At 43.4% G+C, this 27,253-nt stretch overlaps 1 protein-coding gene across 3 annotated transcripts in view; it reads right to left on the reverse strand.

The window, feature by feature from the left end:
• The window catches only part of PDE4D (phosphodiesterase 4D), a 595,186-nt gene that overhangs the window by 355,982 nt on the left and 211,951 nt on the right, over nt 1-27,253 (reverse strand). Inside the window, exon 1 of one of the 3 annotated variants that reach the window (XM_072136785.1) lies at nt 19,180-20,341. The exons of the other annotated variants lie outside the window; for them this stretch is intronic. Within the exon in view, the coding sequence (XP_071992886.1) occupies nt 19,180-19,226 (47 nt within the window). The 5' untranslated portion in view covers nt 19,227-20,341. Of the gene's footprint in view, nt 1-19,179; nt 20,342-27,253 lie in introns of those variants that run through there. 3 annotated transcript variants of the gene reach the window in all.

Here is a 27,253-nt window from a genome sequence, read left to right on the forward strand (position 1 = left end):
AGCCAGTACTAAGGAACGTCGAAGAAGTGGAGTCAGCTAATGATAGACTAAATTTGTGGTTAGAGAGAACAGAAAAAAAAATAAAACAAGACGAGGAAGAATCTCTAAGGCCAGTAGAGTGAGGCATCCTGACGAGGAGTTAATGATCTATGGTATCAAATGCTGCAGAAAGATCCAGAAGAATCAATATGTGGTAGTCGCCATAAGATGCTGCCAGGAGATGATCTAACACTTTTGTCAAGGGAGTTTTTGCGGATTACAAAGTGTTAAAACAAAACTCTAAGGGGTTGAAGAAGACGGGCAGCAGAGACACAGAAGTGTCCATTACTGAGTCACTGTCAGGCACCAGGAGTAGTTGACCTTGTGGACCACCGCGGACGATGACCAAAGTCTAAGTGGTACCCGGTTTTCACTAGAGCCCGCTGCAAAGCAGGTTGGACTTGTTGCGGCGTGGTACCACCAGGTCATTACATAGGCGCGACTTTATCCACAGTGGCGGCTAAGGCGTGGTACAAAGACGTTGAGCAGAATCGTAGTCGGATACTGGCAGGAGGTAAGGACAGGCAGCAAAGGAGCACAGTCAGGAACAGAACCGGGTTCACAACGGGAATTCAGAACACGAGCACAGGGCATCAGGAACAAAGCTTTCTGAAAGGCACAAGGCACAAAGATCCGGCAGGGTGTGCAGGGCGAGGCTGGATTATAAGGGATTCTGGGAATGGCCAGCACCAATCAACGGTGCACTGGCCCTCTAAAATCTTCAGCAGACGGCACGAGTGCGCCCTAGAGACGGGGATGCAGGTGCACGACCGCCGGAACCGGAAAAGGAACAGATAAGTGAGATTGCGGCCGTGCTGGAGCACTGAGAGGAGCATCCATGACAGTCACCATAAAAATGACAGACATTGCTCCAATAATATATGCACGGGCAGATTATTTATAAAAAAATGTGTGAAAAAAACTGTGATACAATCTGTGAAAAAAAATCTAGTTTACCAGAACAAGCACCTATTTAAGACACTTTCTCAGAGTTTATGCTGAGTGTCTGGGACTTGTAAGGAAATGGCAAGTTTAGTGGAAAGTGGGCACCAAAATATACTAAAATTTTGGTAAATGTTTTGGTGGTAATGTAAGACCCCTAATAGAATTTACTTTTACTAGTTTTACTATGCAATTATAGGAGGCCATTATTAGATTCTGTATTCAGATTAAGGGTAGGGCGACAAGGTACCCCAATCCAACACTGGAACTGCTGGGAGGGCACCATTATGGCTCCTGCAATGGCTAAATCAGTTGAACCAACAATGCTGAAATTGATGACTAGGTGAATGCCGGCCTTAGCAGTCATGTGCCGTTCAAGCGTACATGACCAACGAGGCAATGGCATCTGCGGTCATGTGTACAATCATTGTGACATCAACTGAAAGTACCGCAGACGAGGAGCCACCATGAAAGGTATTTTTAACTTTTTTAAAAAAACCTGCCCTTCAAAGTTTATTCTGATTTATTGCAATAAGGACTTGAGAAATTTTGGACAGAAAATAATGAATGTAGATTTTATAATGTTATATTGCTTAGGTTACAGATCAAAGAAGAAAATCCTGTTAATTCTATAGCTTTCAGGCGAAGCTAAATCTCATCGGACTGCTCGCCCTACATTGTCCTTCACGGATGCCTAGAGATCATCCTCCACACAGTCCAGCTTCTCAATTCTCATCTCCTCTGTCTGCACCTAGAGAACACCCATAGTAAGGCATTCCTGCCTCTAATCCCCTTGGTCATCATGTCCTGCCCTAACTGCTGCACTTTCCTGCTATCAGGCCGCACAAGACTAAACTACCTTACATGAAATGATCACAGGACTGTGCCAATTCTGGGGACTAAGGACAGGGGCGTCGCTAGGTCAAAAGATCCGGGGCCCATGCCCCGGATCTTTTGGCCCGTGCCCCGAATGTCCCGGTGTCTGGGCAAATTATCTCAGCACTGTAGTGGAGAACAGAGCCGCCGGCTCCGTTCTCCACTACAGGGAGCAGGAGACGCGATCTCACAGCGTCTCCTGCTTCAAGCAGCTCACTAAAGCTGCCGGGAGCAGGAGACGCCGGGTGATGACGTCACCGCGCCTCAGTCCTGCGAGAAGACAGATGGAAGTGAGAGAGAAGACTTGAGTGAGTATGTTTTTTTTTTTTAATGATACAGTGGAGGGGGAGAGGGCACATTGAGGAGACTGTGGCGACCATTACAGGGGGCTAAGAGGACCTGGGAAGGGGGGGCTGTGGGATACATTACTTTACATTACATTTACACTTTACATTATAAGCTGGGGGCATTACAGGGGGCTTTGAGGACATAGGGAGGAAGCTGTGGGGACATTACTCATGGCTGGGGACTTAGGAGGACATTATTTGTGGCTGGGGGGAACTTCTTAGAGGAGGCTGTTGGGGACATTACAGGGGGCTGTGGGGGACATTGCAGGGGGCTGTGGGGGACATTGCAGGGGGCTGCGGGGGACATTGCAGGGGGTTGCGGGGGACATTGCAGGGGGCTGCGGGGGACATTGCAGGGGGCTGCGGGGGACATTGCAGGGGGCTGTGGGGGACATTGCAGGGGGCTGAGGGGGACATTGCAGGGGGCTGCGGGGGACATTGCAGGGGCTGCGGGGGACATTGCAGGGGGCTGTGGGGGACATTGCAGGGGGTTGCGGGGGACATTGCAGGGGGCTGCGGGGGACATTGCAGGGGGCTGAGGGGGACATTGCAGGGGGCTGCGGGGGACATTGCAGGGGGCTGAGGGGGACATTGCAGGGGGCTGAGGGGGACATTGCAGGGGGCTGAGGGGGAACATTGCAGGGGGCTGAGGGGAACATTGCAGGGGGCTGAGGGGGACATTACAGGGGGCTTCGAGGAACATTGCAGGGGGCCTCGAGGAACATTGCTGGTTGTTGCGAGGAACATTGCTGGTTGTTGCGGGGGACCTTACAGTAGTCTGCAGAGAACCTTTCAGGTGGCTGCGGGCAACCTTACAGGAGGCTGTGGGGGACATTATAGGAGGCTTTGGGGGGCGTTTCAGGGGGCTTTGGGGGACATTACATGGGGCCTTACAGTGGGCTGTGGGGGACATTACAGAGGGCTATTAGGACATGGGAGCTGTGGGGGACCGCATTTGTGGCCGGGGGCTTTACCTTACAGGGGGCTGAGGGGGACATTACTGGTGGCAATAGCATTGTCCGGCATGGTGAGGACACTTTTGTGTCACTGTGCCATCGCTGGAAAACAAATCTTTCCAGTAACAAAGGCCTGTCTGCACGGCTTCTTATGGACAGGGAAGGAGTGAGGAGCACTTGTCCCCCTTAGCAGTCCTGGCCCCGGCAAAGCATATATGTGTGTGCGAAAGGGGCGTTATAGTAAAGGAAAGAAAGTGTTAGGGGTAGCAGCAGGATAACACTGTTTGGGGGCCAAGATGTAAGGACAATAAAGAACATGAGATGTCTGTGTGGTGAACTTCACAGGGAAGACGTGGCTGAAGAGGAGACATGGTGATGCCTGGCCTAATGGAGAAGATAGAGAGAAAGGACACGTCACCTTGTGATGAAAAAGGTAGGGATTTCTTCAGTGTTTTCTGTAGCTGTATATGTTAGGTACAGTTGTTATTGGCACAACTACATGTGAAGTAGGTTATGTACATGAGTGAATACTACTAAAAATTCGGTACATATGCATTGGGGCCCGTGCCCCGGATCTTCTGCGACCCTAGCAACGCCCCTGACTAAGGACCCATCCTGCTATCCCCCTGTGGAACCAGTTGTGTACTAACCATCTTAAGAAGTGATGAAATTGGAGTCGGGTGGGGCACAGAACTAAAATTTAACGCTCAGGTATTAATTTCTTGTAACATTTAAAGGGTTTGCCCATGAAAGAAAGTTCTTAAAAATTGAATCCCCTAGTGATGTTTACACAATAAAGATTTTTTAACTCCTTACCTCTCAATTGTACTCAGTTTTATTGCTGTTTTAGCTCCTATCACTCAGTGATGGTCAGTATAAAATTCCAGGGTGTTGGCGGGGGACTCTCTAAGCAGACACTTCATGATTCCCCTGTGCTATGAGATGCCGTGTGTTGTCAATGTGCTTAGATTATCAGGGTAGAGGGTTTATCTACACTTTTATTTAGCTTCTGAATATTCACAAGTATCTGACACACAGAAAAAGAGAAATGAGACAGATCAGAGATGTGAAATGAGATGATGATGAGATGCATATAACACACAATGACACACTTCAGCTCTGCTACATCTGAGCTAAAACAAACACTGTTAGCTTTTACATCTGAGCTATAACACACACAGCCTGCCTCCCTAGATAAAGACTTTATCTTGCCTGTAGCTTGCAGAATATGTCGATGCATGATGCTGCTTGCTGGCAGGAAGTGTCTGTGTGTGTATGAATGAGATTGTATTCAAAATGCAAGGAGGAGGGGCAGAGATCCCACTGCATCAAGCAGACAGAAGAAGCTATTCGTGAGAAGAATCCACCCTGCCCGACTATAAAAATCTAAAGATTTATGGTCGGATCCGGTTGCAACTGAAATTGTGTACACCAGGACTGATAGAGACAGGTTGGAATTATATCTGTGAAATGATGCATTTTTGTTGATAACATCAAATTAGAGGACGTGTTATTTTGTTATCCTAAATATATTTAAGAATTTAATACCCCTTTATTCTAATTGAACTTGATCTGGGAATCTAGATGGCATGCTGTAAATCTAAATGTACTGTATAAATATTTATGTATATAACAATTCACCAAGGTCACACATCGGGTCACATCAGACCCACTTTCAGAATCCACCATGTGAATACGGTCATACTGAGAATATACTACATGTTCTAGGGTAAACTGTGAATTTTATACACCGTTAACACTAACCAACACATATTATTGTTATATAAGAGTACATGGGAGTATTGTGTCAGGAACCTGCCAAACTATTAGGTGGTCAGGGTAGGGGTGGGGAAAAATTAAAACATAAATACCCTGATCCGGCTCCCACATTGTTCCAGGACTTATAGTTTTCAGCACTGCATCCAGCTTGAAGTTATGCGGCTTCATGGAACCGGCTTGAGCTAATTTGAGGCATCAACTGGGTGAACAGTTGTGACGCTCCTTGGAGGAGTTGTTTTCTTGGCCAAAGTGAGTCTCATAACCACCAGGTTATGAATGAACTTCCAGGTTTCATTTTTCAAAAGCTCTATAGGAAATCTGATGTCTCTTCCAAGACCTGAAGAAAACTACTTGGTAGTCAAAACATTGCAGTCTGGAGTTTTCCTTCATGTTGTGCTGTGTTGTAGTCCTTTTACTAGTTATAGGATTACATTTGGACCATCACCAAGGTCAACAAGCTGCGGGCTCCCTCCTCATCTGATACATCTCTGGAGGGTATGCTGTCTACATTTTCCTTCTCTGGATCTATGAGTAAGTGTCCCTGGTTTCTCATGCTTGATTACTAGATTTCCTCTAACTTGTCATCATGGCAATGTAGGTGCATGTAGAAGACGCTGGATGTCCTTGACCAATGTGATATTAACAATCTGTTCTACGGGAACGTTATTAATATTTTTGCCCAGAAAACCCCTTTTAAGAATGGGCACATCCATACCTGCAGGCCGCTAGGCTTTTAGAATGCAAAGCAGGAGGTTGTATTGTCTAAAAGAATTAAGGTTTCCCTCGGTGGCACATTTTGCTCGGTGCGAGGTGTCTGTTTTTATCACCGGATTTTATCGTCTTCACAGAACAGAATCTCTGCTATCATTTAAATGTCAAGGTTGTGTGTTTACTGCAGATGTAGAATTTTCGGAGCAGGGAGTATATTTACTTGGAAAAGGATTTTTAACACATTTATACAGGAAGATTAAAGAGACAGTGTGGTCTTACATTGTTATAAGATCTGATATGTCCCATGCCCCCTCCTGGACATCAGCCATAGCCTTCTCTAGGGTAAAGCTTTTCCTGGCTACCAGCCGGCTTCTACCGGGTGACACCGTATTAAAACTAATGGCAACAAACAGTTATCATTTTAACAGATTTCAAGTCATATACTACATGTTCTAGGGTAAACTGTGAATGTTATACACCGTTCACACTAACCAACACATATTACTGTTGTCATATATTTTTGGTCAAATTTCAAAAGGTTTCAGGTCTTAACTATATCTAATTAGGATGGATTGCACATGGGAAGAGGGGGTGGGCATGCTTTCTATTTGGGGGCACATAACAGCAAACTAAAGGCACCAAGTTTTTTTTTTTTTTGGTGAGATGGATATCAGTATAACATAAGAGTACATGGGAGTATTGTGTCAGGAACCTGCCAAACTATTAGGTGGCCAGGGTAGGGGTGGGGAAAAATTAAAACATAAATACCCTGATCCGGCTCCCACATTGTTCCAGGACTTATAGTTTTCAGCAATGCATCCAGCTTGAAGTTATGCGGCTTCATGGAAACTGCTTGAGCTAATTTGAGGCATAAACTGGGTGAACAGTTGTGATACTCCTTGGAGGAGGTGTTTTCTTGGCCAAAGTGAGTCTCATAACCATATCGTTTTCAAAAATTCAAGAGAAAGTTTCTGAGCCGTCACAATGGTGAGCGATACTATTGAATATACAGCCAAAACTTTATCTCAAAGATATCCAAGTTAAACACTAAAGGGGTTATCCACTTTCGACAATTGATATTGAAAGGTTATTGAAAAGTTATATTATTTTCCAATTTACTTTCTGTATCAATTCTGCACAGTTTTCGCACAGTGGGGCAGATTTACTTACCCGGTCCGTTCGCGATCCAGCGGCGCGTTCTCTGCGCTGGATTCGGGTCCGGCCGGGATTCATCAAGGTAGTTCCTCCGCCGTCCACCAGGTGGCGCTGCTGCGCTGAAAATCATCTGATCGCACTCGAGTTCACCGGGCCGGACCAAGTGAAGGTAAGCGCGTCCCAAGCGACACTTTTATTGTTTTAAATGCGGCGGTTTTTCTGAATCCGTCGGGTTTTTGTTCGGCCACGCCCCCCGATTTTCGTCGCGTGCATGCCGGCGCCGGTGCGCCACAATCCGATCGCGTGCGCCCAAATCCCGGGGCAATTCAGGTACAATCGGCGCAAATCGGAAATATTCGGGTAACACGTCGGGAAAACGCGAATCGGGCCCTTAGTAAATGACCCCCAGTGTCTCTGCTTTCACTGTTTCCTTCCTGTGGGTAAAGATTGGTCCCTGGCCATGTGACATCACACAGGTGCATAGCTTGTTACATCCCTAGTTATGTGATGTCACACAGGTGCACGGCTCATTATATCCCTTGTCATGTGACATCACACAGGTGCATAGCTTGTTATATTCCTAGTTATGTGATGTCACAGACGTGCGGCTTGTTATATCACAATCAAAGCTGTGTGATATAACGAGTCGTGCACTTGTGTGACATAATATGATCAGGGGTATAATGAGCAATATACCTGTGTGACACCACAGGGATATAATGAGCCGTGCACTTGACATCACATGACTAGGGATATAATGAACCGGGCACCTGTGTGACATCACTTGACCAGGGATATAATGAGCAATGCACCTGTGTGACATCAGATGACCCGGGATATAATTAGCAATGCACCTGTGTGACATCACATGACCAGGGATAAATGAGCAGTGCACCTGTGTGACATCACATGACCACATAAAGTAAACATTGAAGCTTCCTAAAACAGAGATCTAAAAAAAACGTAAGGAATTCATATGGAAAGTATATGGGGAAATTCTATAACGTTTCATTACACAAACAACAGCAATTATGTGTTGAAAGTAGTCAGACTCTTTACATTTTGGTAAATACCACTATGTATTATTTTTCCATATTTTGGAAGCATTCCACCAACATCTTGGTAAAGTGCTACCTATGAGACTAAATGACCCCCATGTGTTATTTCCTATAGCCCCCAGTGTGACTGAATGTCATATCAGGACAATGTTGAAGACAAGAGGCAGGCCTGGATAACTCAGACAATCAGTAAAACACAACACCTTTATTATCAGGGCTGAGGATTTGCAAGGAATTTCCTGTACTCTCCTTATCAGCTCGTAGAAGCCAATGACGGCTGTCAGTAAAAGGTCAAGAACTGTTTACATGAAACCTAAAACAAGATTAATCAGGCAAAGTTCATCCTGCAGAACAAAAATGACTGAACTTGACTATAATACAGAGCCGGGAGCTAGAGGTGCCCATAGATCCACTAGGTAAGTGGCTGCACAATACAATATCAGCGGGTTCATGTCTACAAGGGTCTCCAGACTCTAACCTGATGACAATATCAGATCGGACATGTTGGATTACATTATGCCTGATCCTTTATTCCTGCAGCTGCCGACAGAAAACTTTGGATGAAAACTACTGTATGTGAAATAACGGCAAAACTCAATGGGAAAGCTAAAGATAGATGTGCTGACCTATAGGCTATGCAAATTATATATTTCATTTCCCAAGTAATTATCGGAATGTAGAGCTCTCTGGCAGCATGGTAATTTAAAGACAATCTGTCAGGCTGCCAACTCTACACAAAGTAGCTCAGTCCAGCCATGTAGGGTCCATGTTAATTTGATTCAATGGGGCACATTTACTTATCCCTGCGCGATCTCCGATCCGGACTGTCCAACGAGAATGAACTCTGCCGCGATTCATGAAGATCATGCGCCCGATATCCTGCATCTGTCGCTTCCCTAATCAGGTCCGCAGGAGTTCACCTTCTTCTTCCCGATGCATGTAAGTGCTTGGCTTGCGACAAAAGTTAAATCCCACGGTTTGTCCGAATCCATCGGATCGTCCAATAGCCCGCCCCGTATGCACCAAAAACCCCTTTTACATTCATGTCCCAGCGGCGCACAATGGAAATCGTCCAGATGTCCGACGAAAGTGCGGTCCCCGCAGGACCCTTAGTAAATGAGCCCCAATGTGTCAAGATGGTGGCCATGTTCCAGGCATAGCCTAAAATATCATCCCCTTCACCCATAACTTGCTGGGATATGTTATATATATGTCAGATTTTCCGGGCCATTAGGTGCACCGGAATATAAGGTGCATTAGTCCGATGCGCCTTATATATGTAATAATTCCATATATAAGGCGCATCGGACTATAAGCCGCGGGGTCCAGGGGCGTGTCGGAGGTCCGGGGGCGGAGCGGAGACCCGACGGGACGCGACGCGGAGAAGAGACGCGACGCGACCCGAAGACGAGACCCGACGAGACGCGGCGACGCGGGGAAGGTGAGTGGGGAAGGTGAGGGGGAGGTGGAGGAGGGCAGCGGACCATACTTACATAGGTCCCCGCTACCGGAGACAGCAGATCTCCAGCGGGAATTGCAGACCACGCGGCAGAAGTTGTTCGTGCCGCGTGGTCTGCAGTTCCCGCTGGAGATCTGCTGTCTCCGGTCTCCGGTAGCGGGGACCTATGTAAGTATGGTCCGCTGCCCAGCGCCATACATAGGGCGCACCGGACTATAAGGCGCACTTTGGATTTCCAAGGAAATCCAAGGCTTTTAAGTGCGCCTTATAGTCCGGAAAATACGGTATGCTAGTTATCCTTTTGTTTCTAAAATAATGTGTGTCCAGGGACTTCTGGTTCACCCTGCACATACCAATAAGAGAGACTGTCACATTCCTATCTGGTTAATTCTTCTGTATTGGAATTTTTCACATATTTGTTGTCAGGTGAACCATTCATGACGTTCTTTTCTCATCCGTATTATTGACGCAGAGTGAGAAAAAGCTCTTAGGGACAGATTTTGATGACCCTTTCCGTAGTGACCATTACTGGTTGCCATCTGACACTGATGGAATTCGTCCATTCTTCTGTGTATTGTATTCTGTAGCCTCGGATACATCCCGGAGCATAGTCTGGAGGAGGTGATGCTGTGCCGTAATCGAGGTGAACCTGTCTGGATGTGGCAGCTTGCTCAGCAGTATGGAAATGCTCAGCAAGAGTCACCTTCACGTAACCTTCAAACTCCTACTAATTGCATGAAAAAGTAATCTATAAATCATCTGCCTGTCTCTGCCATGAATATAGTACAGCTACAACCCCAATCGTGAAGCAGCGTATGTATTTTCAGGGACAATTACAAATTAGTTAAGAGCGAGGGGATATTGTATTTCCTCCAGAACACATGTCGCTGCTTTGTAACAAGTTAATGGAACGCGATCAATTCATTGTTGCTATGACGTTGGAGAATATTTAGGTTGATTACAAAATTCTGCCTCTTGATGCTTCATTTGGTGCTTTGTGATGCGCACGTTACGCGGTGCGATGTGTCAGGAGCCGGCGCTGCTCTGTAGGTCATATTGCTGAACAGTCAGAGCGATCTGCAGGACGCTATTACAGGAGATGACTGATACGATTGTAGAAGTCTTTCTCATATTTTTTATTTTTTTAAATAGTTTTTAGACAAAAGATTCCACCTGTTTTAATGTATATTTTCCCCATTTGTAGCCATGGTCATTGGTCACATTTTTTAATGTAGAAAGAAGTAAACATCTCTATTGAGGCTTCTGCTTCGCTAACACTACAATGCAATGTTGGCGCCATCATATGATATATAACAAAGGCCCCCGACAGAGCGCTGCCCACTGACTGACAATGGCATATGTTAGGGTCCGTTAGTTTGAAAGGAAGAATACCGCCACATGCTGTGCTATGCTTTGCATCACATATGACAAAGCCCGGGGCGGAGGCTCGCATCTCAGAGCCAAACATAGTCATATTCTAAATTATATAAATTAATCTAATAACTATAGTGTAGTTAAAGGGAAGTCTATCAGCAGTTTTGACCATAGAAGGCTGCAGACAGTGTTAGGTATTGTCCCTGGAGATCTGTGTTACTTTGAAAAAAATGCATTTATATTCCAGGATTGCAGCTGGACTTGCAGCACTGCTGTGTGAGATTATTTCACTGAACAAAGCACAGCCCCCCCTCTGCAACTGTAACAGGCTGGGGAACAGATGGAATGCAAAGATCAGAGAACACAGCAGTGTGAGGACCCTCCCCCAGTGATACAATTCTAGCTACAATAAATGGAATATAAATGCATTTATCACTGTAAATGAGATGAGCGGACCCTAACTTAAAGTTCGGGTCTGGTGTTCATGTGCGCCCCAGACATATTAACGGATTGGTGGTTGCACAGCCAATCCACCAAATTGACACCCCTATGGTGCTAGCCATGACTGTGATTAGTCAAGGAGACATCTCTTGTCACAGTCCTGCTGCTACTAACAACACACACAGGTATAGTTACACAGAGCTCCAGGATGGCTACGTAACAATGTCTACAGCTTTGTAAGGCCAAAATATTACTAGAGATACAATAAGTTTGCATGGCCACTACACAAGACAGACTGGTTTCCTTTAGACTCCACCAATTGTGTAGAAGACAATGATGGAGTGCAGCTCAGGGATACAAGGTGTTCCTCCCCCACCAATCTTGTATTGATCACCGATCAACAGGGGTAATCTATAGCGCTATAGCTGTAGAACGACGCACCCTTTTGACCCATCAAGGAGTAACATATCAGGTTATTTCGTTATTAAGTGGGTTCTCCATGCAGTGTCTCTATTTTTTAGTGCCAGGTTTGTAGCTGGTGACTGTACCCCATCGTGAGGCAGGTGGTGCTGCCTGAGGCAAGAGGCTAAACTTGCCTCATGGCTGGTGCACCCCTGCCGGTCAATATCAATAAGTCATCAAGAATTTTAGACTGGAAAACCTGTGTGTTCACACATTTATCAATCAAGCTTTGAAACGAAATTAAAACACAATGGGGAGGGCCTTGACCATCTGATGTTCATTTCCACTGAAACGCATGAGATTGGTAACAAGCACCACGCGTTTTGCATACATCATATCAATGGAAACACATATGCCATTGGACCAAGCTCCTCCCTCTTGCGTTTGAATAATGTTTCAACATGCAATGTGTGAACGCAGCCTTAACTTTGAGTTCTACATTAATAAAGGGGATGGGGGGTGCGCTCTTTAAATATTTTTCTCTATCCTGCAGAATCATCCATCCACTTTTTCCCCTAATGATAGAACTGACTCTTTGTATGATCAATACACATGTGTTATTGCCTCTTATACACCAAATACCCATCTCTCTGGAGCAGAGTCTATTAAGAGACGTCTCCTGTAACACATTATTCATAGTGAAGTCACTGTAGCTGGAGTTCCCACCCCTGTGGCTATACCCAAAATGGAGTCTCTGGTGGAAAAAATAAAATCAGCAATGCAATCGGAGATGGAGCAGGTCACCGTCCATGGAACAAGACATTTAGGTTTAGGATGTAATTATCTTGTCATCTAATTAGCCCAAGTAAAGACAAAGCAGCCGAGCCGAAAATACTCTCTCTTTTATTTTTTGTTCTTATGGACCCAGCTGGATTTGCTGCGTGTAACACATCATCTCGTCCTCAGTGTGATGAAGCTCCCAGGCTGCCAACATTTCACAAAATCGTATTACTCATCGCCCCATCCAAACGCGCGATGAATGAATAGCATTAAATTGGTTTTTCGTACCCACTATTTAATCAATAATTTGCTTAGTGGCTGCCGACCTGGGACACAATAGAGCCGAGGAACGGTCAAGACCTTGCACTTTTGCCATACACCCACCCCGAGATTTCGGATGAAGATTACTCGGCTGTAGCATTGTGTCAGAAAAATCCTCCTGGAAGGAGCGCAAATTATACAGTGTGGGAACCCGGAAAAACTTCATCAATTTTCTGATCCGATAGAAACAGTAATGGACTAAGTAGCATAGATTTTCGTTCGTACTGCTGTGGGAGCTCAGTGCACATGCTGCTATTTTCCCATTCTCTATGGAGATGGGACCGGTGAACGACCACCACCCCTCCCATCTCTGCACAGCTGAAATGAACCTATGTTGATATCCAGATGTAACTTGAAATTTCTGCGCCCCTGTATGAAATCTGTAAGGGGTCTCCCCATATAACATGTGCCTCCCCCACAAGTGAAACCGTAATGCATAATGCACTTTGGAAGTTTTTTTATGGATAAGACATACTGTTCCTGTTTTCCTCCGATCTGTCATTTTAAACATAATTTGTTTTTTATTTTTATGTAAATTAGCTTCTCGGTGCACCAGTGATGCGGCTGTATCTGCGGGTGCACCTGTTTATCTTGCTTCTACGCTGCCCAGCACCGGGCAGGAGCAGTCCATTACACAATGGGGGGGGTTATCATACACTGGAGCCTCGTGCACCAACATATTAAACCCCACACTTTGTAACTACACTAAAGTCTCATTTTCTAAATTCGCTATTACCCTACAAATACATGAAGTTACTAAGAGCATAACTTTATTAAAAGCTTTGCCAAAAGTTCTAAATAGATTGTGTTAAAGTGATTAAAGTCACTGCCAACTTCTATTTGTATACAGAGGCCGCGACAACCCGTGTCTGCAGCTTCTGATTACAAGCAGAGGCCATCGGAGACGTGCATATACCGCTGCGCTACTGCCACTGCATTAGTTTCAGTACAGTATACAAACATAAACTGGCAGTGACAGGTGCCGCCACAGGAAGCGGGACAGGGCGGGGACAGAGGTAAGTATGAGTTCTTTTTTATATTTAGAGACCCACCAGACATACACAAAAAAATGTATAATCCCAGACAATCCCATTAAGAAAAAAAGTTTCTATGTCGCTTTTTTCTCCTTCTTTATCCTCTAGTGAGCAGTGTATCTGAAAGACCACACTGAGCGGATAGATCAGGAGGCTGATGACTTAATCTCTCGCCCTTGATGCTTCATCTCTCTGAGGTGATAGGACTATACGGGGATTGTTTGGAATGAGTTAAGTCATTAGACACTTTATCAGGCTCCTTTATCTCTCAGCTGTCAGTGGATACAGGACAGAAAGATGAGTTAGACAAACTGCTTCAATAAGGAAGAAAGGCAGGGGAAAAAGAAGGACACAGGAACATATTTATTTGATAAAGTATATTACAAAGTTTATCAGTATTTTTGTGATATGATGTAAAATAGAATAATCGTTCAATTGTAGATATGCAAAGGCCAAATATTCACCTGTCTGAATGATCGCCAACTGCATTGTAGTAGCCCTCGACATCTAATAATACGGTTTTCTATAGAACTTACTGTGTCTAGAAACTAAATAGTGGTTAGCATTACAGCCTTGCAGAGCTGGAGATCTGGGTTCAAGTCCCAGGGTCAACATCTGCAAAGAGTTTGAATGTTCTCTCCGAGTTTGCATGGCTTTCCTCCAGGTCCTCCAGTTTCCTCCCACACTCCAAAACATACTGGTAGGTTGATACTGGTAGGTAGATTGTGAGTCCCTTGGGGACAGGGACTGATTTATAAATAAAGGAATTATTATTAAATGGGACATAATTAATTTCCCAAAAAATTGATGGAAAGTTCTGAACATTTCCATCTCTGCTCTCTTTATGGAAAAGTTACATAGCGGTGAAGCATAGAGCTGACTGTAACTGGGGCTAGGAAGTTGTTAATATTCACCGTGTGTCAGACCCAGAGCGGACATAATTCAGAGTGTACTGTAAATGGATGTGACAATAAGACCTAATCCAATATTTCCTGCAACATTCAGCAGAAAAGTCAAGAGTCAAACAATAAAACATGATTTAAATTATCTGCGAAATACGAGAGGATCCGGATTTCTTATATCCAGCTTCTAAATATATCTCCATTCCTCCCCTACATTACAGTATATGGCTGTCTGTATGGGTATTTGGTCTGAAATACTATCATAATCTGTCATGTTTACATTTCATTCTAATATCTATCTGATATCCGATTTTATTACTCCATGTGCACAATGTATTGGACTCAGAATTCTGCTTTAGCAGTTTGAAACGTTAGGAATGGAATAAAAAAAAACACTGTTTAGGGCGCTTCCTTCTAAAACGGAGCCACAACTGGGTGTGTTTTCCTAATTTTCGTCTTTCGTTCCTCTATGAACTGGAAATGGTGAGGCTGGTGTGACCTCAAAGTATCAACCACTGGCCCCAGCAGTTACATGTGCAGCTTCACCAGCCCTGCACATGAGACCAATGAGGCTATTGACTGTGGGTCGGAGAGAATGGGGCAGATTTACTTACCCGGCCCATTCGCGATCCAGCGGCGTATTCTCTGCGGTGGATTCGAGTCCGGCCGGGATTCACTAAGGTAGTTCCTCCGACGTCCACCAGGTGGCGCTGCTGCGCTAAAGTTCCCCGAGGCCCGCCGGAATGCACTGAAGTTCACCGGCCTATTCATGGTGAAGGTAAGCGCGAGTCCCGCAACACTTTTTTTTTTTTTAAATGCGGCGGTTTTTCAGAATCCGTCAGGTTTTCGTTCGGCCACGCCGATGCGCCACAATCCGATCGTGATCCAGGGGCAATACAGGGAAAATCAACGCAAATCTGAAATATTTGGGTAACACGTCGGGAAAACGCGAATCGGCCCCTTAGTAAATGACCCCCAATGTCTATTCTTGTTTTACACCTCATCTAACCAGTGGGTTATTTATTTAGGCTGATGAAGAACCTTGAAAAATATCAAACACCATCCATTAATTTCATAGAAGAAAATAGTCATGTGCTTAAAATTCTGCCACATTAAAGGGAACCTGTCACCACATTTTTCACAAATGCAGCTAGTAGCAGGTTCCCATAGAGTCCTAGTAACTAATTGACACCTTTCTTTTAGCTAACAATTGTTCCCCTCAGATTTCCAAATATTTAACTTTATAATTTTAACTGGTATCCAAGGATGTTTATAGCGAGACAATGTGAATCCAGCAGCTCCTCCCCATGCTTTCTCTGCATGCAGCTGTAATGTCATGTGAGCAGGGTGACATCATTACAGGTCCTTTAGCCTCTTAACATTAGCAAACTTTACACCAAGCATATATCTCATGGAATCACAACATATTATATGACAAGAAATCACAGCAGCCTGCATGGAGAGGAGTAAAAGTCCATGGAGGCTGCTTTTATTTCATGTGGTCATATATGTGCACGGGGGTACAGTTTGCTAATGTTAAGAGGTTGATGGACCTGTGATGATGTCACCCTGGTCACATGACATTAGGTCACGCCCCTCGGCTCGCTCTATAGATCCATGCATGTTTAGAACTCTGATTTTATGGGGATGTGAGGGAAACAATTTTTAGCTAAAAGAAGGGTGTAAGATAGTTACTAGGTCTTTAAAGTAACCTGCCACTAGCTGTAATTTTGAAAAATGTGGTGACAGGTTCCCAAAAATGCTTGGAATGCAATTTCATTAATACAGTGCCTCCTGTGTATCCACATCAGATAGGACTGCATGGTCGACTGTAGTGTCACACAGAGAAACAAATCTGAAAACCTGACAACTGTTCAGACGGTCTCAGTCTATGGGACTGTGTGGAGAGGTGAGATTACTATGAAGAGAAGATCACTGGTTGTTACAGTGCAGATTATATGCAGAAAAAATTCTCGGATGTAAAACAAGTATACAATATGCAGAGGGGGGGGGGATTACATCAATGAGTGCACGTGAATTGCTCAACATTACAAAGTTCACAGTCATTACAATCAATGATGTTATCACTAAATGGACCACAATCCTGCACTCTTATCACATGGAAGGACTTCTGAGTTCCTATAAATAGCTTTAATCTTCAAGAAAAATTTTTATTGAGTATTGACCCAACCAGATCTTACATTGAAGTAAGGAAAGAAGTTGCTTTGGAGTTTGGTCACTCTTAATCCTTTATCAATATTATAGCCCCAACAAGGCTGGAATCACTTCCTACATTGGGACTAGAATCAGTTTCTTGGGGAATGGAGGAAGCAGCATCCCTTCAGTCTCCTTTCAATTTGCGGTTTCAGGACCTTTGGTGGACCTTCAAAGGTCCTGAAATGGATCTTATATATTGTAACGTATCTAATTAAAAAAAGATCAGCTTGGTCATGGATATGACACCCAGCGCCCCATTCCCCCACAGATCAGCTGTTCTCAACAGAGAATGGAACAGGAAGCAACAGCTCCATTCTCTATGTAGTGGTCAGACCAGGTTACTGCAGGTCAGCTCACATTCATTCAGGAGTTAAATGACTCAGTTCAGCCACTACACAGAGAATGAAGCTGTCTGGTTCATGTTCCATTATCTCTCAGGAGGACTTCTCATTTTTGTCTTCAATAGGTTTATGTTCCAGGAATTTGTTTTATGGACATGAATCACAGAAAAACTTGGGATCTTGTAATCTGAATTTGTTTTAGGACTTGTGTTAGGGTCTTATGGAGGTTAGACCCCGTAACCATTTCATAAAATAAGGGATGGAGACAATGGAGAACTACTGCTAGTGCAACACTGTGCAAAGCCAGATTCATGACTTGAGACTTTTGCAAAAAGTATCAAAAAAAGTTTCAAACTTTCACCCCTGCTGGTCTATGTGCTGGGACCTTTTATTTTCATTTTGAGACTTTTTTGGGACTTTTTGAAAAACAATCCCAGAGACAAAATTGACCAAAAGAACATTCCTTAAAGGGCCAAACCCACTTTAATGAATCCATCTTACCATAAGTGCCAAAAATAAATGTTTCTAAAATCACCTTATATGTCATTTACTTACAAAATGTATTATGGGAGACGTTTCACAGCTTTATTATTCTAGTCCTAACCAATTAGAGAAATAAAGGACCATGGTGGTTCAGTGAGCGGCTCCTTCAATAACTTTCCTGAAGTAGTGGAGGGTCCATCCATTGGACTCATCAGTACTCAATGTAAATTTCAGGACACATGAGGTACAGTGTTTGATACCCTTTACATTTTATGATCCCAAATAGATGAAAGAAAATCTACCATGAAAATCCAACACAATAAACTAGGGACACTTACTCATAGATCCAGGCACCGTGACTTCTAATCTTCTTATATTTCAGCTGTAAAAAATTATGTTAATGAGCCTAAAAAGCTACTTGTGCAGTTTCCTGAGCCCCTCTATGCTTTAGCATCACAGGATGATGCACTGTGCAGGAGCACTATATGTGCTGCTTACATCAGAAAGGGGGAAGTGTTGAGGGAGAAGGGGTGAGTGTGAATCTGCAGCATGGAGGGGCTCTGGGAACTGCCCCAGGAGCATTTCAGGCTGATTAGCATAATTCTAAAAGTTGATTTTAGAAGAAAGGAGGCCAATAACCTGGTTCCAGGAGTACTAAATTACAGATTAGGGCAGAGGCAGCAGGAGGAATCTACCATCAGATCTACTTCTAATGGTAAATTCCTCATGGAAGGTTTTCTTCAAGAGTTGCAAGAATCTGAGAAGTAGCACCGAGGATTTTAACTACTATAAGCCTTGTGTGGGTTTTGTGACCCATTGGGAATCTTTAAACGCCGCTTAAATTGTGAACCTGACAATCGATTTTCACTGGATAACAATTGTTGTAGAATGTCGCGGATTTGGATATAATCCAGCTACATTTTAATGTGTACGGAATCTTTTGTTTTTATTGTTATTCAAAAATTATTCAGATGTCATATTTATTAAGATATTAATGCCTATATGGATTATGTTTTATTATATATTACATTCAGTTTTTTGGGACTCCTACAAAGGATAATAGGTGCTGAAACCTACCAGAACATAATAAACACTACAATGACTATAGTCATAACATTCCATATACACAGTATGTAAAAAAACCTGAAAAGTGATAACATAGAACAATAACGTGACACGACAGAACTGGTGACATCAGTGCCGGCGACATGGGAATGTATTTCGCAGGTAACCACATCACCCTCATCTCTCGGATCCCTCTCTGCAGGACCGGCCTGTCTTATCTGATCAGTTTCTGCAAATAACATTGCAGAGAAGCAGAACCATCACAGGACACGGTGTAACAAGCCGACGCTTTCACACGCCACACTCTTTTTATTACATTTTCTAAGAAAAACAAAAAGATTTAACCCCGAAAATGCAGACTTAACCCCAAAAATGCAGACTTTACATTCTCCATGTTTTATAAATTTACCCCCAACGTGGAGAAAGGAGGGAGGTCATTTGCGGATAATCCAAGCCCTGACATTTCATTACATCTGAAGGTTATATCGAGTGCTTACCATATCCAAGAATGTCTCCGAAAAGGAAAATTATTGACGTGCATCATTTTTCACAGGGGCCCGTTCCGTTAACTTCCCAGCTGTTCTTTTCCTTTCACAATTTCAATGGATTTAATCCAAAATCTAACAGCAGCGAAGCTGTCGGAGTCATAGGTTATTGCCAGTAATATATTCCATGAACACATCAATGTCCAGGAGGTGAAGCAGAAATTATCACAGTGATTCACGGGCATCGGTCCATCCATTTATGCCACAATGTTCCAAAAAATACAATAGGCAACCAAAACAAAACACCCAAAAATGACAAAAAAAAAGTTATGTGAAGCTCAGGCATTAATGCCTTGTGCGGTGGTGAATAACCCTGTATTGCGGAAGGTAGTTAGTCACATCGGTGACCCGGGCTGTGCCGTCCTCGTAGGAGTTATCCAAAATATCTCCAACTTGAAACCGCTTTGCCATATTGCCAAGAGGAATTTCTTTCTTCCTCTTCTTCTTCTTTGTAAAATCCAAGCTTCTTTACGTCCATGTAAAGTCGTATTTTTCTTTCCGTGTGTAGCAGGTGCCGGGTGTCTTGCTTCTCCTTATAAGATCCGGGTTCCTATGTCTTTCCTGTTACCGTCATGTGCCCATTCCTATATGACGCTGGACCTCATAAAAGAGCTGGATACTCCCCTGCAATAAAATGACTAAACTATTGATCTCGTTTGATGCTTCTTGCATATCTCAGAGCCATATTAACGCCTTCTGATAAAACTGCAAGGTGGGGAATGGGGTCATAGGTGCCGGGCACATGCCAGGGTTATATCCCGGAGGTGATTTCTGCTGGTGGGAGGCATTGCAGCTCGTGAGTAGTTGTCTGGGGTAGTAGTTGTTGCTTTCCTGCGGCTTCTCCTTGCTTCTAGGGTTGCAGCTCAGGACTCTTCTCACTCTATGGCTCTGTACTCTTGCTCTGCAGCAGAATGGGCTCCAGCCTGCAGTGAGCGCTGCCTGATAGAGGATGAGCTAGCATCAAGGGGGTCCTCTAGGTGGGTTCCCAACTACGGGGACAGAATAAAGCTGCCTGAGCGAGCGCAATATATAGAAATGACTCAGTAGGAAAAATAGGAAGTTATTTTCTTCTGTCATCCATGTGTCTTCTTAGTAGCTACAAGTCCGATCATCCGCGGCTCCAGATAGCTAATTATAGTTTTGTCTTATTTTCCTTCCTGCGGAACTATTTGTGATTTATTCCGATTTTACTGGAGTTTGAAAACTTACTGCAAATATATTTTTGTAGAGCAAAAAAGATTCTGTATTCTGTCAATTTGGAATCAGACAGAACTACATTGTTTTAACCTTAAAGGGGACCTGTCACAAGGTTTTAACCCACTCAACTACTACCCCCCTAAGGTAGAGGCCGAAATACCATTTCTAGAATTCCCTCTTTTATGTGAAATCTCACCTGTTTACCTATAAAAAAAACTGCTCTGAAGTCAGACAAATATGACTCTTCTAACCTAGTTTTTACATGAGATGAGTCAAGTTTGGTAGTTTCATGGGTAGTGTCACTTCAGAAGCCCCTATCTTGTGTTTTATAGCACCTGGATACATGCTATTTGTGCCATAATAAAGATAAGAATCTCATCTGATCCCAACAGGATTAGGGTTCTTTAAAGGTACAGAAGTGGATAAATAGGCAGTTAAAAATATACCGTATACTGGAACTGGATCTTTATATGTAGCTTTCCAACTATGAGGGTCATTTACTAAGGGGCCGATTGGTGTTTTCCCGACGTGTTACCTGAATATTTCCGATTTGCGAGATTTTTTCCTGAATTGCCCGGGTTTTTGGCGCACACGATTGAATTGTGGCGTGTCGGCGCCGGCATGCACGCGATGGAAATCAGGGGGCGTGGCCAAATGAAAACCCGACAGATTCGGAAAAAACGCCTCATTTTAAAAAAAAAAGTGTCGCTGGACACGCGCTTACCTTCACCAAGTATAGGATCATGAACTCCGGCGGGCCTCGGCAGACTTCAGCGCAGCAGCGACACCTGGTGGACGTCAGAGGAACTGCCTTAGTGAATCGCGAATGGACTGGTGAAGTAAATCTGCCCCAATGTGTTAAGCTGTCTGTATCTCTGGCCCTGTAGCTTACAAAGCCATAAGTGATGAGAGCCTTATCTTTAATATGACACAAAAATCATGTTTCGAGGTGCTAGAGAACATAATATATGGGCTTATGAAGTGATGCTACCCCTGCAGCCTCTAAACTTGGCTCATCTCGTGTAAAAATGAGATGAAAAGAGACATGCTTACCTGACTTTTAGGGGAGATTTTTTTACAGGTAAAAAGAGGGGAAATTGCACATAAAAGAGTGAATTCTAGAATTCATACCTGATCTGAGGGGGCTAGTGGTTTAGTGGGGTAAAACCAGGTAACAGGTTTGCTTGAACTACTGTAACACATGCAATCGCTGACTATACCAACATTCAGCAAGGATAGCAAGAAAATTATTCAATTAAAATACATTTTTATTATATGGATATTAAAGAGGTTCGTACAGGATTCAGCAACAACCTCACACTTGTCCACTGGAAGGTATTACAGTTCACCTTCACTTTTACAAATGACAATGAGCTGCAATACTAGACATGTCCCACGGTAATGGGGGGCGCTGTTCTGAGATATTTTAGAAAACCCACTAAATAAGACATTCAATTATATGATTTCATATCAAACATCCGGAATTTCTTGCAATGACCGTTTTCAACGATTTCACAGAATGAATGATACCTTTTCAATATTTTTAGTTTTTGCTTCTATCTGACCCTCTAGGCGCTAGTACTAATCTACGCACTGTACAATAGCTTCTCAGATATTCAGAGAACAATGCTAAATCAGTACTAAGCCCCTAACTATAATGTATTGTTTATAGTTCTAACTCTTTGTATATGGAAGAGACATCTTTTTGTCCCTCTAAGACTCCTGTATCCTTTTAAACCATTCAAGTTATGCCCCTTCGCAGAAGCTCTGCTCCTGTCCTGACATGCAGGGCAAAGTGCTACTTCTACTGGCTGCTCTGTCAGGGACAGAAGTTTACTATGTAAGGACCAGGATGCATATAGAGTAGTGATGGGTCATTCGCCAATGAGCCGGCTCTTTTGCATGAATGGCGGGAGTCGGCTCCCTTCAGTGAGCCAATAGCTCACTTCACCCCACCCCTAAACTGTTCACCATGCCCCCTTTAACCCAATAAAATCAGGTTAAAAGTGGAGTGGGTTGACTTTCTGGACTGAGGCCTATTATATATTTAGAAGACAGAAGAGCCGGCTCTTCTTAGTAAGCGGAGCCTAATGATCGAGCTCAGAAGAGCCGGACTGCCCATCACTAATATAGAGTTGAATGCTGTCAGCTTCCTGCTCATCCCAGTTGAGGCCTAGAGGCGCAGAGTGATGATGTCATCACACCTGCCCACCTCATAGTCACATGATGCAGGGGAGATGGGAATAGGGGAGAATTTTTTTGGTTTGTTTTGTTAAATCAAAAAGGTATGGAGGGGGTAATACAAAAAAGGAGGGAATTAAAAGTGTGGAGGTAACAGTGAAGTATGTATAACATGTAAGAGCGCTACATAAGGCATTATATGGAAGAAAACTTGTGAACAATAATTATCGTGAGGAGGAGGGGCAGCATTTTAGGGAGGGGTCTTCTAAATGGAGGCATTATCAGTTTGGACATTATAAATGGGGCCTAAATACTAGTGAATATTTTGAGCAAGAGGCCCCTATAAGAGGGCATTAATAATTGATGGGGCACATTATGGACCACCATAGGGGACTTTATAAATGAGGGCTACAGGTAAGGGCCATTATGCAGCTGATTTCTCCCATATTTGGGGCCATAATATAGTGGTGTGGGGTCAGTGTTGGGAGGTAGGTACACCACAAGGTAGGATTAGGGATTGTGGTGTGGAAAAGTGCTTGAAAATGTCACAAGAAGTCACAATTTATGTCCCTCTTTTGACCTTGTTATAAACTTTGAACCCCAATTCTCCAATGCATCATCAGAAAAGATCATCACTTTGTCAAAGGTAGGGCTCCAGCAACTGGTATCGGACCCCCAACCAATCACATACTGAAGACTTATCTGATGGATAGCACCAATATATCCCGTCATATCCAGAATATAATTCTCATTGGATGAATCTGTCCTTTTATACTCACATTCGTCACTCTGGGACCTCACAATCTAATTTTGCCTCCTCTAATTGTGACCATGCGGCAACCAATTTCATGAAGATGAGGAGTCCGGAAATTAGATAACCCAGAGAAATCATAATCAAACTTGGGAAGAGCGAGCCCACAGATTCTAAACTTGTAGAACTTGGTACTATGACCCCAATACTGCAAGGTGGTAGGACACGAGCCCATTGCCAACCAAAAATAAAGGTCAACTGAACTTGGACCGAACTTCTTTGTTGGATCTTCTGCCTCTTGACGAATAGGAGAAGGGCGTGGAGCTATTTTAGGAGACGATCTGTGAATTCTTTTATTAGCATAAAGAACATCCACTAAACTTATAGCACTAATAGAGCACATGAAATAATTAATATAAATTATTTAAAGGGAACCTGTCATCAGATTTAACCCCATAAACCCACCAGCCCCCTCTGGTCCAATGTGAAAAGTTCTTTCTAAATGCTATCTAAAATTACAACCATAAACCTATAAAAAAAAATCTATACAGAAATCATGTGAAAATTAGCAGAGAAGAGTCATATTTACCAGCGATGATTCAAGGTTAGAAGCTGCAAGGGAAAAGTTGACTTAGATGCATATATTTTTGATTCTGTAAAACCGAGAAACATGTTATATTAAATAAAATATAAGAATCTCCGCTTTCAGGCTTGTACAGAACCAGAGATACAGGCAGTAAAGATCGAAGTGTCATCTAAATGTAACTATCCAAATCTCAGGTTATAGATCCCAGAACTATTTGAGGTTCTTATCTTCAATATAAGACCAGAAACATGTTTCATAAGACAGCATGAAAAATGCAGGCATTTGAAGTGAAATTCACGCTGCAGCCTCTAAACTTGACTCATCTCAGACAAATATGACTCTTCTTTGCTCATTTTCACATGATTTTGGAGGGGATTTTTTTTTTTATAGATAAACGGGTGGGATTTCACATAACAAAGGGAATTCCATTTCATACCCAACCTGAGGGGGCTGAAAATTTAGATTCCCTTTAAATGTAAAAATTTACAGGACTTGTCACAAAAGCTACTGCCCAACTGGGGTACAATTGAATGTGAAATGGACTGTGCAATATGTGGGGAATAAACACTAGCTTCGGGAGCCTCTGACACTTCCTGGAGGGGTAAGGGGTAATTTTTTTCAATTTCCCACCCAAGTGCTTCAACTTCTGAGGTTTTCTGCAAAATGTATCAATTAAATTCAAATTAACTAATTGCAACAAGTCTGTTTGTTTACACTTGTAACAAAAATGTGTATTGTGACTCGTTGTCATTCAGAGTTCTTTAGAGAAAAGCGCACATGTATTCATTGGAGTGGTGGAGGGTATTCAAGACATTGGGGGTCATTTACTAAGTGCCCGATTCGCGGTTTCCCGACGTGTTACCCGAATATTTCCGATTTGCGCCGATTTTCCCTGTATTGCCCCGGGATTTTGGCGCACGCGATCGGATTGTGGCGCATGGAAATCGGGGGGCTTGGCCGAACGAAAACCCAACGGATTCGGAAAAACTGCCACATTTAAAACAAAAAAAGGGTCGCAGAGCTTGCACTTACCTTCACTAGGAATAGGCCGGTGAACTTGAGTGCGTTCCGATGTTCTTCAGCGCAGCAGCGCCACCTGGTGGACGTCGGAGGAACTACTTTAATAAATCCCAACCGGACCAGAATCCACCGCAGAGAACGCGCCGCTGGATCGGGAATGGACCGGGTAAGTAAATCTGCCCCAATGTAATGTCCCCTGCACAGGGGAACGTGACAGATTAATTGCATTCCTACATGTGAATAAAGTTGTGCCCTAAGAAACCCCCATTCTGATGAATGGAGAAATCATGCAATTCCAAGACAACTCTAAAGATGACGGATTCATCTCAGAATGTACAGTAGTCGCCGCTTCTCGCATGGAGCTGATGACAGGTCCTCTTACAATAATGAAGCCTGTACACTCAGCCTCTCCAAGTATGAAATGCCTGATAAGAAGCGTCTGATAAGAGGGAAGAGCCTTGTTCCTGGCGGAGTCGCTCAGTAATGGCAGATATCTCTGGAAAGGACAAGAACATTACACATTCACGATCCATTTCTTATTTCTGCATATGACAAGATGCCCTTTCGCTTCTTATGTTTATAAGACATGAAAATGCATCCGAGACGAGATATGGACAAGGTTGATAGAAAGTCAAAGCGGTGGCTGGAGAGTGCACAGGAGAGCAGACCTCCGCCCCCGATCCGGCAGACTCCGGCTGTCACCAGGATGAAGATCTATCGGGATGTCTACCATGTCATACTACGTGACCGGTCGGCTGTGCCAAACCCATGGAAAATCAGCTGCTTACTGTGGGAGGCGCCGATATTGTTGAAGTTCTTCAGAATCCTGTGAATCAGTTCTTACGATCATTCTCTTCTCTGATAATTTTTACTTATCCTTGAAATAATTGTATGCTCTGCCCTCACAGTACACAGAGTAGTAATCAGGGGCGGATAAGACGACCATGGGCCTGGGCTGTATAATACTATAGCCCCTACAAGTCTGGAATAACTCCCTACACATGGTACTAGAATCAGCTTCTTGGGGAATGGGGGATTCGTCCCTTCTGCGGTTTCAGGACCTTTGAAGGACCATCAAAGGTCCTGAAATGACTTTTGTGTCCATGTGTATTGAGAGCAGATGTACATTTCATAGGTGAAGGTACCTTTTCAGTGTAAGGTTTGGCGAGTGGTTTGGATGGCCGTGGGCCCCCCTAGGAGGCCCAAACTGCCTATATAATAATCCACTTCTGGTAGTAATTATCAGGGGGTGATCATATTTTACCAAAGAAATGTAAACAGAAATAAACTATTTAGATTATTTTTAGTCTCCAATACAGGATACTATATAGTTATAGTTTAATAGTAATAACTGTAATTTTCGTGATTTTTAAAAATACACCTTTTCCTGGTTAAAGCATAGTATTAGCCTACAGCACATTTTATTTGTGTCCATTATCTAGTTAATGTTGGTCAATTAATTTTAATTAACCTCATACCCACTTTCAGGTAACTAGGTGACTTTCTATTAATTCTAGAGTAACCAGTGGGTGAAAACTGGTGTTCTTCCCCCCAGGCCACATTTGTCAGTACAATCAGTCTTTATGCCATAAATACATTATAAGACATAGAACTTATGATCCAGGACTCGTCACCAAATATAAGTAGTGGGGGGGTCTTCAACCAGTTAAATTTTTTTGAAAGGAAATAAATCATTCATGATAAACCAGGGAGACTAACTCTTCTATATATAAAAGATATGTAAATAATAACAACATGAAAGGGGTATATCACTTAAAGGAAATCTACCATCAAAATCCATCCTGATATACCAGGGACACTTACTCATAGATCCAGGCACCTTGACGGTGGTAAGTCAACTTATATTTCTTATCCATGGCCTCTTTCATTCTAAAATGGACTTTTAGAATTATGCTAATTACCAGAGCTCCTCCATGCTGTAGCTTCATGGGTTGTTACACTGTATTTCTCACACTACCTCCTGCTTTCTCAACTTCCCCTCCCCCTGTGTGAGATTATATCAGGCAGAGGGAGGGGGGAAGTGCAGAGTGAGCATGAGGAGCATGAGGCAGTGTAACAACCTGTGATCTGATGTGCTCTGGTAAAACACACATCACTGCTGGCTCATTAGCATCATTTTAAAAGTTGATTGTAGAAGGAAGGAGGTCAAATATAAGAAGTTTACCACAGTCACGGTGCCTGGATCTATGTGTAAGTGTCCCTGGTTTATCATGATGGATTCTGATTACATTTCCTTTAAATATCAGGAATCCTCAGTGTCACAAATATGC

The sequence above is a fragment of the Engystomops pustulosus genome, chromosome 1 (assembly GCF_040894005.1).
Source record: "Engystomops pustulosus chromosome 1, aEngPut4.maternal, whole genome shotgun sequence".
NCBI classification, from domain to species: Eukaryota; Metazoa; Chordata; class Amphibia; order Anura; family Leptodactylidae; genus Engystomops; species Engystomops pustulosus.